This window comes from Lithobates pipiens, unplaced genomic scaffold, assembly GCF_037356315.1.
Source record: "Lithobates pipiens isolate NorthernLeopardFrog02 unplaced genomic scaffold, aLitPip1_a1.2 Scaffold_22, whole genome shotgun sequence".
In the NCBI taxonomy this organism is placed as follows: Eukaryota; Metazoa; Chordata; class Amphibia; order Anura; family Ranidae; genus Lithobates; species Lithobates pipiens.
Genome location: NW_027507784.1, coordinates 184,092,466 through 184,106,149, shown reverse-complemented (window position 1 = coordinate 184,106,149; position 13,684 = coordinate 184,092,466). Strand labels below are relative to the sequence as shown.

The window sequence follows — 13,684 nt, the reverse complement described above, 5'->3', positions numbered from 1 at the left end:
ACTATTGTTCTATAGCTATCGTTCTCTCTCCGTTTTATTTTTACTACGTTTTATTGTATTTGCTTTGCAGGTATGGTATGTTATACTGTAATGTTTGTTTTATTGTTAACCATCATTCGCTTAGCACATACGCCATTCAGCTGCAGCACGGGTTTATCTTGACAGCAACATCGTTTGCTCCCACGATACATAAAGCCGTAACTCCAGCGCTGTCGGAGGTGATTTCACCACCACACAGTTAAAAAAAAAAAAGAGCATATTTGCCGACGCATGGGGGCATGGGTGGAGGAGCGATTTGCTTCTAACATTAGGGGTGGATTGCCCCCATGCTTCAGCATATATATTTTTTTAGGCACAGATTGCAATGTTTTATTTTTACTATGTTTTATTGTATTTGCTTTGCATGTATAGTCTTACTGTTATACTGTAATGTTACTTTGTTTTATTGTTAATGGCATATTTGCTAAGCAAATGATGGTTAAGCTGCAGCACTGGTTTATTTATCTTGATAGCAACAGCATTTGCTCCCACAATACATAAAGCCGTGACTCCAGTGCTGTTGGGATTGATTTCACCACCACAGTTAAAAAAATAAATAAATAAAAAATAAATGGTGCATGTATGCCCATCAGAAGTGGTGGATGAAGGGCTGTATTCTAATGGTGGGCTTACCCACCGATCAATCTTTTTCGTTCAGCCCACAGGCTGCATGAAAAAAAAAAAAAAAAAAAGGAAAAGAAGAGGAGTTACAATGTATTTTCAACAAGGGCCAGCAATGTACTGGTATGTTGCTGGACTTTGAATGATTTAACCAGAATGATAATTGCAGGTTTAGGTATCTTGGTATCATTCTTCTCAGCCAGCAGTCGGCTTTCATATAAAAGCAATCCTAGCGGCTAATTAGACTCTACACCGCTTTTAACCGAGAATGCAGCCGGTGGTTCAGCCAGCTGACCAGAAACCAGAACGGCTCCAAATCATCTCTACGGCCTAAGAAACCAGAAGCTATGAGCTATCATGACTTAGGTTTCGCCGGATATAAACAGAGCCATTGGGAAATTGGTTATGCATTTTATCACACCAATCTTGGTGTGGTCAGATGTTTTGATGGCAGAGGAGAGAAAAATTTACGTCCTTTTTTCCCCACAAAAAGAGTTTTCTTTTGGTGGTATTTGATCAACTCTGCGGCTTTTATTTATTTTTTGCGCTATGAACAAAAAAAAGAGCGACAACTTTGAAAAAACTCATTTTTCTTTACTTTTTGCTATAATAAATATCCCCCCAAAATCCTGTATGAATTGGAATGGAGGGGGGACATAGTATGCGAGGATTAGCACCTCAAACCCTCCTAACATTACGTGCAAAAATATGTATCTGCCCTGAGGGTCTGTCTGCAACAGTATGAGTTGAAATTGAATGCGTTTTGAAATTAGAATTGCGACACCCCAAGAATGCAGAGTGTGGGGAGCCTGGTATATCCATCCTAGGCAGGGCTTTTTCAGGGTGAGCTGTAGGTGGTCAGTCACCAGAAAGCTTTAGGTAATGTAGTATGACCTAAGCCAAAGAGGCGTTAAAGGCAAAACCTCGTGCATCGGAATACGAGGCCCAGGTACCATCCACTTTGGCCTCAGTGGCGCCTTGGATGGTCTATGGAGGCTATTTAAATCCAGCATGGATCCCTCCTGGAGCTCCTCAGAACACATCTTCACTCGTGAACAACACCTTAGACACTGGCAAAAAAAAAAACTGATGTGCTCCTGGAAGGAGGAGGGGTTATATAGGGAGTGAACTTCCTGGATTGAGTATACCAGTTTCCATCACCTGAAAGTGGCCTATAACCCATTAATTACTTAAAAGGGGTGTTCCAGCAGAATTTTTTATTTAAAGTCAGCAGCTACAAAAACTTTAGCTGCTGACTTTTAATAAGGACACTTACCTGTCCAGGGCACCCCCGAGGCCGATAGGTCCTTCGTATCATGTCCCGGCGCCACCATCCTCACTAAGGGAAACAGGCAGTGGAGACTCGCAACTTCACTGCCCGTTTCCTACTGCGCATGTGCGAATCCCAGAACACCGCAGGCCCCATCCCCCAGAAGACAACGCGAGGAGGAGAAGACTGAAGATCACCACGGGAGTAGGAAGAGGCAGATTAGGAAGACTGCCAAGCAACAGGGGTTTCTGGTAAGTTAAAATAAAAAAATCCAATTTTTTTTTATTTTTTAAAGAATATTAATGCCATTTTATTTATAGGGTGGCCCTCCACTTTAAGGTTCTGTGTCCAATGATGTACATTAAAGAAAATATGTTGGGGATTGCCACTTCCAAAGACCACCCCCTGAACGAACTTATACTCACTTTTTCTGCACTCATCTGCCACTCCAATAGAGCTGGCAAAAAATACCCAGCACTTCCTGGAATGAGGGACACATGTGACCCCCTCCAAAGATGAGTTGCCTGTGCCTAAGTGCCAACAGTCAAGCCACAATACTGTCAGGTAAAGAAAAGGCGATTACTTCTTTTACCTCCTCACCAAAGCAGTGTGCGACTATATGCAACATCTCAAACAAACTAGTATGCACCAGTCTGAGTGCCAACAAAAATCAAGAACAGTCACACAAATTAAAAGGTATACTAATATTGTGCACATTAGAGCATGATATTGGACTTGAATAGGTGATGTTTCATGCACTCCGCTATTCACTATTGTGTGTATTTCAGCTATATGCCAGATTGATTAGCCTTGTTCAACCCGTTCCTTTATAACACTATTATATGAATGCGTCAGCACACCACTTTAGGAGGGAAACCTTTCTAGTTTATCTGCATTCAGATTTCTACTAGCTAGATTAAAAAAAATAAAAAATCTTTATTAATTTTATACACAATTTATACAAATACATTCATATACCTTACTTTCTAACTATAAATAATAACCCGTGTCCCTGACAAAGGGCAATATTTTCTTATATTGGGATTCATCTTCCCTTTCTATAGCCTTCCATCTTTCCTTTATCACCTACACAAGACCTCATACATTGTCTCCTATTTCAATCATATATAGATCCTTTAAAGCCACCAATTACTGTGAGACTTTGCTATACAAGTTACTAATTTTTCTAAATTGATGGCACATACAAATGTCTTTCAGATGTGTTTCTTTGATTAATACTATGAAATTATTGAATAAGATTCACACTTGAAGCCAGGATCTATCCAATAAAGAGCAGCAAGGACCTTTTTTTCGTGACGATTAGTGAAAGGGTTTTAGAACTGATAAAATATTGCACTTAAATGGTTTTATAATGTAGTTGCTAAACGCTTTGAAATAATTTTGCAGAGAATTATTGCAGAGGATTCTACATCCGCCCCCCTGCTTTCACGGTTTAAATGTTAAACCTCTTCTCATCCAACTTCATAGAGTGGCCAAGTGTCACCTTAGGAGACCGTAGACTGAATAGTTTCCTCCTTATGCTAGGATCAAAATTTCGATATTTGCATATTACGATCATATCCTCTTTTAAACGTCTCGTGTCAAGGGAGAATAAGGTTAATGTTTATAGCTGTGCCTTATAATCGAGGCCCTGCAGCCCCCCTTATTAGCTTTGTTTCCCTTCTCTGGACTCTTGCCAGTTCCGGCGCATCCTTCCTGAGGACTGGTGGCCAAGAAATGGATGACATAGTCAAGACATGCCCTAACCACAGTGTTGCAAAGTGATAGAATTAAAGTTTTCGCTCTGAATAAATAATAGTCTGCTAGCCTTGCTTGCTGCAGCTTGCCATTGCACACTTTTGCTCAGCCTGTGATCTACTAGGACCCCCAGATCCTTTTCTATCCTAGATTTCTCCAGAGAATGTGAAAATGTATCTGAAACACACCATTCTCATAGCTCATTCATGCCAAGATACAACAAATATTAAACACTTACTTTGCTCTGCCCATGCTAACGTTTTACCCGACCTGACACAGGCTGACATTCCAAATGGGTTTACCATGAGGCTATCCTTTATCCATGCCTGCAGCTTGCTCAGTGAAAATGATTGGGTTGTTTTTGAGTAACCACTTTTAGAATGTAAAGGCTGCCATGTAGCCAAATCAAAAAAAAGATGGACAGTCCTATTCTTATCCATTGTTCCTTCAATGAGAAAGCCCAGTGCTTTGGCTGCACCAATGGACAGCAGGCTGCATTCACTTGAGTGGTAGGATTTAGTAAGCTGATCTGGATCCAAAAGCAACTCCAAAAGATTTGGCATATGGCTTTGTATAAATGCATGTTGGCTATAATCATCCCAGTTCTAGGAAAAACAGACAAATGACAGTTATATGGTTAACATATAATTTGTTTTATAGTTAAAAGTTCTATAAATCAGCAATACCAATGCTGTTATTAGTAATGATGAGTTTTAATGTTCACAAACTGTATACAATGCATTAAAATACATAAAATTATATCCTCAAATAATAGTGAATTCCTGTTGTATGAACACCAGAATTTTTTGTAGCAGTAATGTAAAAGTACAGTGATACCTCGGTTCACACACGCTTCTGTTCAAAAAAACAACTGTTCGCGAACAGAAGAGTTCACAAAAGTTTGCTTCGGTTTGCAAACTCCACGATCTCTCCGGCCGGAATGCCAGGGACGCACTGCGCGGCCACTTATATAGGGACAATGGGGCGGTGTCACATGGCTTTATGTCACATGGGTTGGTGTCACATGGTGACCCCGCCCCCTTACGATGTCATAGTCCCCATGTGACCAACCCATGTGACACCGCCCCATTGTCCCTATATAAGTGGCCGCGCAGTGCGTCCCTGGCATTCCGGCCGGAGAGATCGTCGAGGCAACATCTCCTGGAGAAGAAGAAGAAGAAGAAGAAGAAGAAGAAGAAGAAGAAGAAGAAGAAGAAGAAGAAGAAGAAGAAGAAGAAGAAGAAGAAGAAGAAGAAGAAGAAGAAGAAGAAGAAGAAGAAGAAGAAGAAGAAGAAGAAGAAGAAGAAGAAGAAGAAGAAGAAGAAGAAGAAGAAGAAGAAGAAGAAGAAGAAGAAGAAGAAGAAGAAGAAGAAGAAGAAGAAGAAGAAGAAGAAGAAGAAGAAGAAGAAGACCGGGCCACCGCCTGTAAAAGAGCTATAAGAAGGCGCGGTGGCCCGGCAGAAGAACCGAAGAGGGGGACAAGACCCCCGAAGTCGGGAGAAGAGGCCGGCGGTGAGGAAGAAAGCCGGACTCCTCCGCTAGCAAAAGAGCTACAAGAAGATAGCGGAGGAGTCCGGCGAGAAGACCCCCGAAGACGGAAGACCCCCGGAGCTGTGCAATAAAGTATTTTATCTCGTGTGTTGTGTTTTTTTTGTACTTTTATTTTACAGGTGAATGGGTAGGGGTACATTGTACCCCATACTCATTCACATAGGGTGGGGGGCCGGTATCCGGGGGCCCCCTTATTAAAGGGGGCTCCCGGATTCCGATAAGCCCCCCGCCCGCAGACCCCGACAACCAACGGCCAGGGTTGTCGGGAAGAGGCCCTTGTCCTCCTCAACATGGGGACAAGGTGCTTTGGGGTGGGGGGGCCGCGCGGCCCCCCTTCCCCAAGGCACTCCCCCATGTTGAGGGCACGCGGCCTGGTACGGCTCAGGAGGGGGGGGCGCTCGCTCGCCCCCCTTTCCTGGCCGGCCGGGTAGCGTGCTCGGACAAGGGTCTGTTGTGGACTTTGGGGGGACCCCCACGCCGATTTTTTTCGGCGTTGGGGTTCCCCTTTAAGTCCATACCAGGCGGCGGGGCCAGCGACGTCTCCTTCGCGGGCCCCGCCTACCTGGAGACGCGCTCGAAATGAGCGAACTTTCCTCCGCGTGTGTGGGCGAGTCCGTTCATTTCAAAAGTAGGGCGGATGGTATGGCGGACTTGGTACGCCGTATTAGTCCGCTCAAAAAGTGGTGTGTGTGGTCAAGTCCGTTCATTCGAAAGTATGACGGACTGTCCGTCGGATTGTCTGACGGACTAAGTTGGCCAGACAGTCCGCCCGTGTGTACGCGGCTTAAGGAGGAGCTGACCACAGTGCTCCACAGTGAGCAGCAGAAGGTGCTTATGAGCATTCCACTGAGGAAGACAGGGAGGAGGTTAGCAGTGATTCCATTAAAAGCCATTATTGGAAAATGGAATGAATGATATATTTTTTATTTTATTTTATTTTTTTGGAGAAGCACCATCCCAACATAACTAACATACAATGTTAAATATGATGAACAACAACGTGGTCTTCCATTTCCAGAGGGATATGCAGTGCAGGAAAAGACAAGTGACATTGCACACATTTTTCACCAAATCTGAGCCTGCGGCTAAGAGACAAAGAATAGAGGAAACCCCTGAAGGAGATCTCAAGCAAGGTTAGTGTTCGTTCTCTCTCCTCATACTGTACTTAGTTTCATATTTTTGTGGTTCAAAAACAAAGTTCAGAATGGATTAACCTGATTTACTTTGAACTCTATAGGAAAATTTCCGTGACCGGAGTAGTTTCACAAATTAAGTTTGTGAACAGAGGTATCACTGTAAAATGGAAAGCACATTTTCATAACATTAGCCAATCGGGGCAAAACGCCAACTTTGCTGCACCACACCAATTTCCAAAAAGAGTTCCTGCACTACTTTTGGCAACTTCGGGGGCAAATTTCAATAGACATCTGTGCATGAACCCGCACATATGTCTTTCAAGTCGCCCCCGACATCGGACTGAACTACAGATTTGAAATCGTGCAGGTTCATCTGAACGTGCACGATTTCAAAGCAGTGTTCATTGTGAACAAGGGCTAAAAGTGTATTTCCACTTTTGAAGTCAAATTTGAGACAACCCCTCTGGTTATGTGTCGCTCACACAGCATGTTAAAAGAAAAACTCATATTAACCACCAAAAGCCATGCTACGGTATAATTAGTATAAACCATGTATACATATTTGGCTGTACATATGTACAATTACAAAAGCATAAATAAATAAAAAATTGGGAAATAAAAAATAAAGAATAGTATGTGCCTAAGTGACTTTCCAATTTTTGATAATCCAAATCTGACAGTTCACAGTAGAAGTGCTCTAAAACCAATCCGTTCGTATTCTCCTAAAGACGATGAGCAGACAGTTCCCCACATGGATCACACGCACTCACATGAGCTCCATGACCCATTTATCTCTAAAAGGGTCTGATATCACTTTATGCATTATCACTTCTCCCCTCTGCCAATGTTATACCCAGAATAAGCTCATGATGGCTCCTTTAACCACTACAATACAGGGCACTTTCACCCCTTTCCTTCCTAGCCCAATTTTTAGCTTTCATCACGCTCGCACTTTCAATGACAAAATGCGTGGTCATGCTACACTGTACCCAAATGAAATTTTTATCATTTTGTTCGCACAAATAGAGCTTTATTTTGGTGGTATTTATTCACTACTCAGTTTTTTATTTTTTGCAATATAAGCGCAAAAAGTGCGGAAATTTTGAAAAAAAAAAAAAAAGAATAGGATTTTTGTACTCACCGTAAAATCCTTTTCTCTGTAATTCACCGACCGACACAGCTCCTCTCTGTAACTACATGGGTTGTATAGCCTGCCATTAGAAGAAACTAGGCAAAATTGTTACACAATACACAGAGCTTTAATCCCGCCCCAGGGGGGGCGGGCCCCGTACTATCAACCCTCCGCCTGCTGCTAGCAGCTTCAGTACGTCAACAAGCAGTATAACGTAGAAAAAAGGAGGGGTGGGTGCTGTGTCGGTCGGTGAATTACAGAGAAAAGGATTTTACGGCAAGTACAAAAATCCTATTTTCTCTTATATTCACCGACCGACACAGCTCCTCTCTGTAACTACATGGGACGTCCCCAAGCAGTGCCAAACGAGGGGTAGGAAAAAACAGCATTAAAAACTTCATCCACCATGGGAAGTGGGAACTAGTGAAACTAAACCCACAAAAAAACAGTGTGTGGAAACTCCACCAAAACCGGGCATCCTCAACAGGAGTGATCCCCCAGACCGCAACCTTGCGGAAGTAATGCAACAGTGCAACAACGAAACAGTACTGTGTTTTTATCGACAAACCAGGGAAAAAAAAACTCAATAGCAACTACAAGGCCGCCTGCAAAACTTTGCGGCCAAAACCAGCATCAGCTGATGCACTGACGTCTAAACTTGGTAAACGTATGGACAGACAACCAGGTTGCAGCCTTACACACCTGAGCGACAGACGCTTGGTGTCGGAAGGCCCAAGACGTTCCGATAGCTCTTGTAGAGTGGGCCGTGACTGGAAAGGGGGGCACCTGCCCCTTCAAGGTGTAGGCTTGGACTATAATCTGTCTGATCCACTTGGAAATGGTGGCTGATGAGACCGCCATACCCTTCTTAGGACCAGCCACCGAGACAAACAGTGAGTGACTTCCGAAAGGAAGCCATGACAGACAAGTACACCTTCAGAACCCTAACCACATTGAGAGCGTGAAAGGGCCACCTCTTTGGGGTGCTTCGGCTTAGGACACAACAATGGTAATACAATGTCCTCATTTGAAATGCCGAGACCACTTTCGGTAGAAAGGACGGTTGTGGACGCAACACCACCTTATCCCTGTGGATGACCAGATAAGGCGACTTGCAGAACAATGCCGCCAGTTCCGAAACCCTCCTGGCCGATGTGATGGCCACTAGAAAGACCACCTTTTGTGAAAGGGTTAACAGAGGAATCTCCCTGATATTCTCAAACGGCGGCTTCTGAAGCACCGACAAAACACCAGGTTCAAATCCCACGGAGGACGCACCGGAGGGACTACATGGCGCACCCCCTGAACAAAAGTACTCACTAGTGAGTGAGACGCCAGGGGTCGCTGGAAAAAAAAAAACAAGACAGCCAAAGCTGAAATTTGCCCCTTGATGGTGCTCAACGCCAACCTCTGGTCTACACCTTGCTGAAGAAACAGCAGGATCCTGGAAATAGAGAAGGAGCGCGGATGCCACCCTTTCAAGCACGATGGTATATCTTCCTGGAAGAAGATTTCCGCGCTCTCAGCATAGTCGGAATCAGAGTCCAACAGACCCCAGTTCCTCAATACCTGGCTTTCAACAGCCAGGCTGTTAAAGCCAGCGATGGTAAAGCAGGGTGAAAGATTGGACCTTGAGATAGGAGGTCCTCTCGCAACGGCAGCCGCCAGGGAGAGTCTGCCACCTGAGGCCAATCTGGGGCAATCAGGATTACCAGAATCCCCTCGGCTTCCACTCTGCGAAGCAGACGTGGCAACAGTTTCAGCAGAGGAAAGGCGTAGTTCAGCTGGTACTGATCCCATGGAGCCACTAGCGCGTCTGCCCACGGATCTCTGGTCCTGGACACAAATCTCGGGACCTTCCGATTGAGTCGGGAGGCTAATAGATCCACATCTGGTGTGCCCCATTTCAGGCACAGCATCCCGAATACCTCCAGATTCAATGCCCATTCTCCTGAGTCCAGCATCTGTCGACTCAGATAGTCCGCCTGACAATTTTCCACCCCCGGGATGTAAATGGCTGACAGGGCCGCAACGTGTCTCTCTGCCCACCGAAGTATGTGAGCGACCTCCCGAGCAGCGGCGGAACTTCTTGTTCCCCCTTGGTGATTTATGTATGCCACAGCCGTGGCATTGTCTGACTGTATCCTGCTCGGACGCCCTTGAAGACACGTCGACCACGTGTGGAGGCACAGCCTGATCGCTCTCATTCGAGCAGATTGATCGGAAACTTGGATTCTTCCGTCGACCAGAGTCCCTGAGCAGACTGAATCCCCATCACTCCACCCCAGCCGGCCAGACTGGCGTCCGTAGTGACCACCGTCCATTCTAGAGGAAGGAACAATTTTCTGGCCGGAATCACCGGGGACCTCAACCACCAGATCAGGGAGTCCCTGACTGGCTGGCTCACCTGGATCTGCCGATCCAGGGACAATGGAGATTTGTCCCATTTTGTCAAGATCTCCTTCTGCAAGACTCTGGTGTGGAACTGGGCATAAGGTACTGCCTCGAAAGAGGCTACCATGAGCCCCAGCACTCGCATGCAAAAGCGCAGTGATGACCACTTGCGGTTCATCAGTAGTTTGCCCGCAGATCTGAGAGTCTGCAATTTGTCTGAGGGGAGAAAGACCCTCGCTTCCCTGGAATCCAATAGTAAACCCAGGTACTCCAGACACTGGGTCGGCACAACCATCGACTTCTTTAGGTTCAACAGCCACCCAAATTCTTGCAGTCTGCATGGTGATCACCACATCCTCCTCTAATTCGGAGGCGGAAGCAGCTCTCAGGAGGAGATCGTCTAGGTAACCCACGATTGCGATCCCGCAGCAACGCCAATACTGGAGCAGGTACTTTGGTAAAGACTCGGGGGGCTGATGCCAGGCCAAAGGGAAGAGCAACAAACTGGTAATAGGCTTCACCGACTGCCAAACACAGACATTTTTGATGCCAAAGGCATATGGGTACGTGCAGGTATGCATCCTGGATGTCCAAAGACACCAGGGAGTCCCCTTGATGGAGTGCAGCGACTACTGAGCGAACTGATTCCATTCTGAACCTCTGCACTTTTACAAAGTGATTGAGGGCTTTTAAGTCCAAAATTGGACGTACCCCTTCCTTCTTGGGAACCACAGATTTGAGTAGAACCCCTGGAAGCGTTCCGAGTTCAGAACTGGTACAATCACCCCGATTCAGCAAGTCCCTTACTGCTCCTAGCAGGGCCTCCCGGTGAACCGGGGACATGGGTATGCTGGAGGGGAAGAATCTGTTTGGCGGTCAAGAGAGAAACCTGCGGAAATCAGATCACAGACCCATTGGTCTGATAACCGGGAGGTCCAACGGGCTGCAAATTCCCGAAGACGATCCCCCACCCGAGACACGGGTGGGGGCATACCTTCATGTGGTTGCACTCTTGTTCACAGGCTTGTTAGGCTTTCGGTTCCAGGGACGCTTCTGACCGGCCGTGGACATCCTGTCGGGCTGGGGTCGTTTTGCCAAAGCACCGGGCGGACGAAAAAGCTGCTTGTGAGCGGAAAAGGAGGGCCCTTGCCTGTGGCGTGGCTCCTTAGCCTTCCTGGCCTGTGGGAGTAGTGTACTCTTACCACCCATGGCGTTTTAAATAATGTCATCCAACGAGGCTCCATAGAGCCGTTTGCCAAGGAAGGGCTTTCTTGGATGCCTGGTCAGCAGACCAGCATTTCAGCCAAAAAAGACGCCTCAGCACCACGGCTGACACCGAGGCCCTGGATAGCAGAGGGAGAGTATCCAGGGCCGCGTCACAAACGTACTTAAGGCCATGCACTAGTTGGTCTGCTAGCTCCACGCAGACAGGGGAGGCATGCTGCTCTCCCAATTCGCAGTGCAAAAGTTTTGCCCACTTAGTGTCTGACACCAGTGCGGAATCCAGTACAAGTCGCAAGGCTGACCCCACAACCAGGCCCGGACTGGCCATAGGGCAGACCGGGCATTTGCCCGGTGGGCCGCCCGCTCCACGGCCTGTTGATGATCAGGCCGTACAGCGGGAGGTAAGCGGCGACCGCGGCCTGGACAGGGTTAACATAGGCCGTGGCCGCCGCTCGCAAACCGCCTGTGCCTTCTCCAGCGGAACTAGCGGCTGCATGGGCTGAGCTGTGTGTCTCTCACACACAGCTCAGCCTCAAGGCCGCGCTGACAGTTCCACTCTCGGCCCCTACGGACTACTGTTCCTCCTCCTCCAGCCATAGCTGTCCCTCTGCGCAGTGGAGGGGGGGGGGGGGGTGTAAGCTGTGGGCCGCTGTCAGGATGTCCCCCCCCTCTCTCATGTCGGGCTTGTTTGCAGCATGAGAGCTTGCTGCTTGTTCTTCTCTCCTGATTGGCCACAGCAGAGGGCCAATCAGAAAAAAATAATGGGGCATCATGGGAAATGTAGTAGAGATAAGAGGCCCAATTGATCTCAGCAGGGAGACGGCTACATTCGCTAGCATGCACTCTGCTGGGGGGGGAAGAAAACCTGGAATCAAGCAGTCACTATAGGAGACATGTAAAAAGAGGACTGTGCTGAGGAACTAATAGCCCCAGCACCACCAGATAAAGCCACGCTGTACCCGCACCACCAGAGAGAGCCACACTGTACCCGCACCACCAGAGAGAGAGCCACAGTGTACCCGCACCACCAGAGAGAGAGCCACACTGTACCCGCACCACCAGAGAGCCACACTGTACCTGCACCACCAGAGAGCCACACTGTACCCGCACCACCAGAGAGAGAGCCACGCTGTACCCGCACCACCAGAGAGAGAGCCACGCTGTACCCGCACCACCAGAGAGAGAGCCACGCTGTACCCGCACCACCAGAGAGAGAGCCACGCTGTACCCGCACCACCAGAGAGAGAGCCACGCTGTACCCGCACCACCAGAGAGAGAGCCACGCTGTACCCGCACCACCAGAGAGCCACGCTGTACCCGCACCACCAGAGAGAGAGCCACGCTGTACCCGCACCACCAGAGAGAGAGCCACGCTGTACCCGCACCACCAGAGAGAGAGCCACGCTGTACCCGCACCACCAGAGAGAGAGCCACGCTGTACCCGCACCACCAGAGAGAGAGCCACGCTGTACCCGCACCACCAGAGAGAGAGCCACGCTGTACCCGCACCACCAGAGAGCCACGCTGTACCCGCACCACCAGAGAGAGAGCCACGCTGTACCCGCACCACCAGAGAGAGAGCCACGCTGTACCCGCACCACCAGAGAGCCACGCTGTACCCGCACCACCAGAGAGCCACGCTGTACCCGCACCACCAGAGAGCCACGCTGTACCCGCACCACCAGAGAGCCACGCTGTACCCGCACCACCAGAGAGCCACGCTGTACCCGCACCACCAGAGAGCCACGCTGTACCCGCACCACCAGAGAGCCACGCTGTACCCGCACCACCAGAGAGCCACGCTGTACCCGCACCACCAGAGAGCCACGCTGTACCCGCACCACCAGAGAGCCACGCTGTACCCGCACCACCAGAGAGCCACGCTGTACCCGCACCACCAGAGAGCCACGCTGTACCCGCACCACCAGAGAGAGAGCCACGCTGTACCCGCACCACCAGAGAGAGAGCCACGCTGTACCCGCACCACCAGAGAGAGAGCCACGCTGTACCCGCACCACCAGAGAGAGAGCCACGCTGTACCCGCACCACCAGAGAGCCGCGCTGTACCCGCACCACCAGAGAGCCACGCTGTACCCGCACCACCAGAGAGAGCCACGCTGTACCCGCACCACGAGAGAGCCACGCTGTACCCGCACCACCAGAGAGAGAGCCACGCTCTACCCGCACCACCAGAGAGAGAGCCACGCTCTACCCGCACCACCAGAGAGAGAGCCACACTGTACCCGCACCACCAGAGAGAGAGCCACACTGTACCCGCACCACCAGAGAGAGCCACGCTGTACCCGCACCACCAGAGAGAGAGCCACGCTGTACCCGCACCACCAGAGAGAGAGCCACGCTGTACCCGCACCACCAGAGAGAGAGCCACGCTGTACCCGCACCACCAGAGAGAGAGCCACGCTGTACCCGCACCACCAGAGAGAGAGCCACGCTGTACCCGCACCACCAGAGAGAGAGCCACGCTGTACCCGCACCACCAGAGAGAGAGCCACGCTGTACCCGCACCACCAGAGAGAGAGCCACGCTGTACCCGCACCA

General features: G+C 48.8%; 1 protein-coding gene across 2 annotated transcripts in view; it reads right to left on the bottom strand.

Moving 5' to 3' along the window:
• Positions 1 to 13,684, bottom strand: part of TBCCD1 (TBCC domain containing 1) — a 155,180-nt gene that overhangs the window by 91,147 nt on the left and 50,349 nt on the right. For both annotated transcript variants that reach the window (XM_077448717.1, XM_077448716.1), the window contains exon 3: positions 3,927 to 4,293. In XM_077448717.1, coding sequence (XP_077304843.1) covers positions 3,927 to 4,293 — 367 coding nt within the window. The remainder of the gene's footprint in view (positions 1 to 3,926; positions 4,294 to 13,684) is intronic.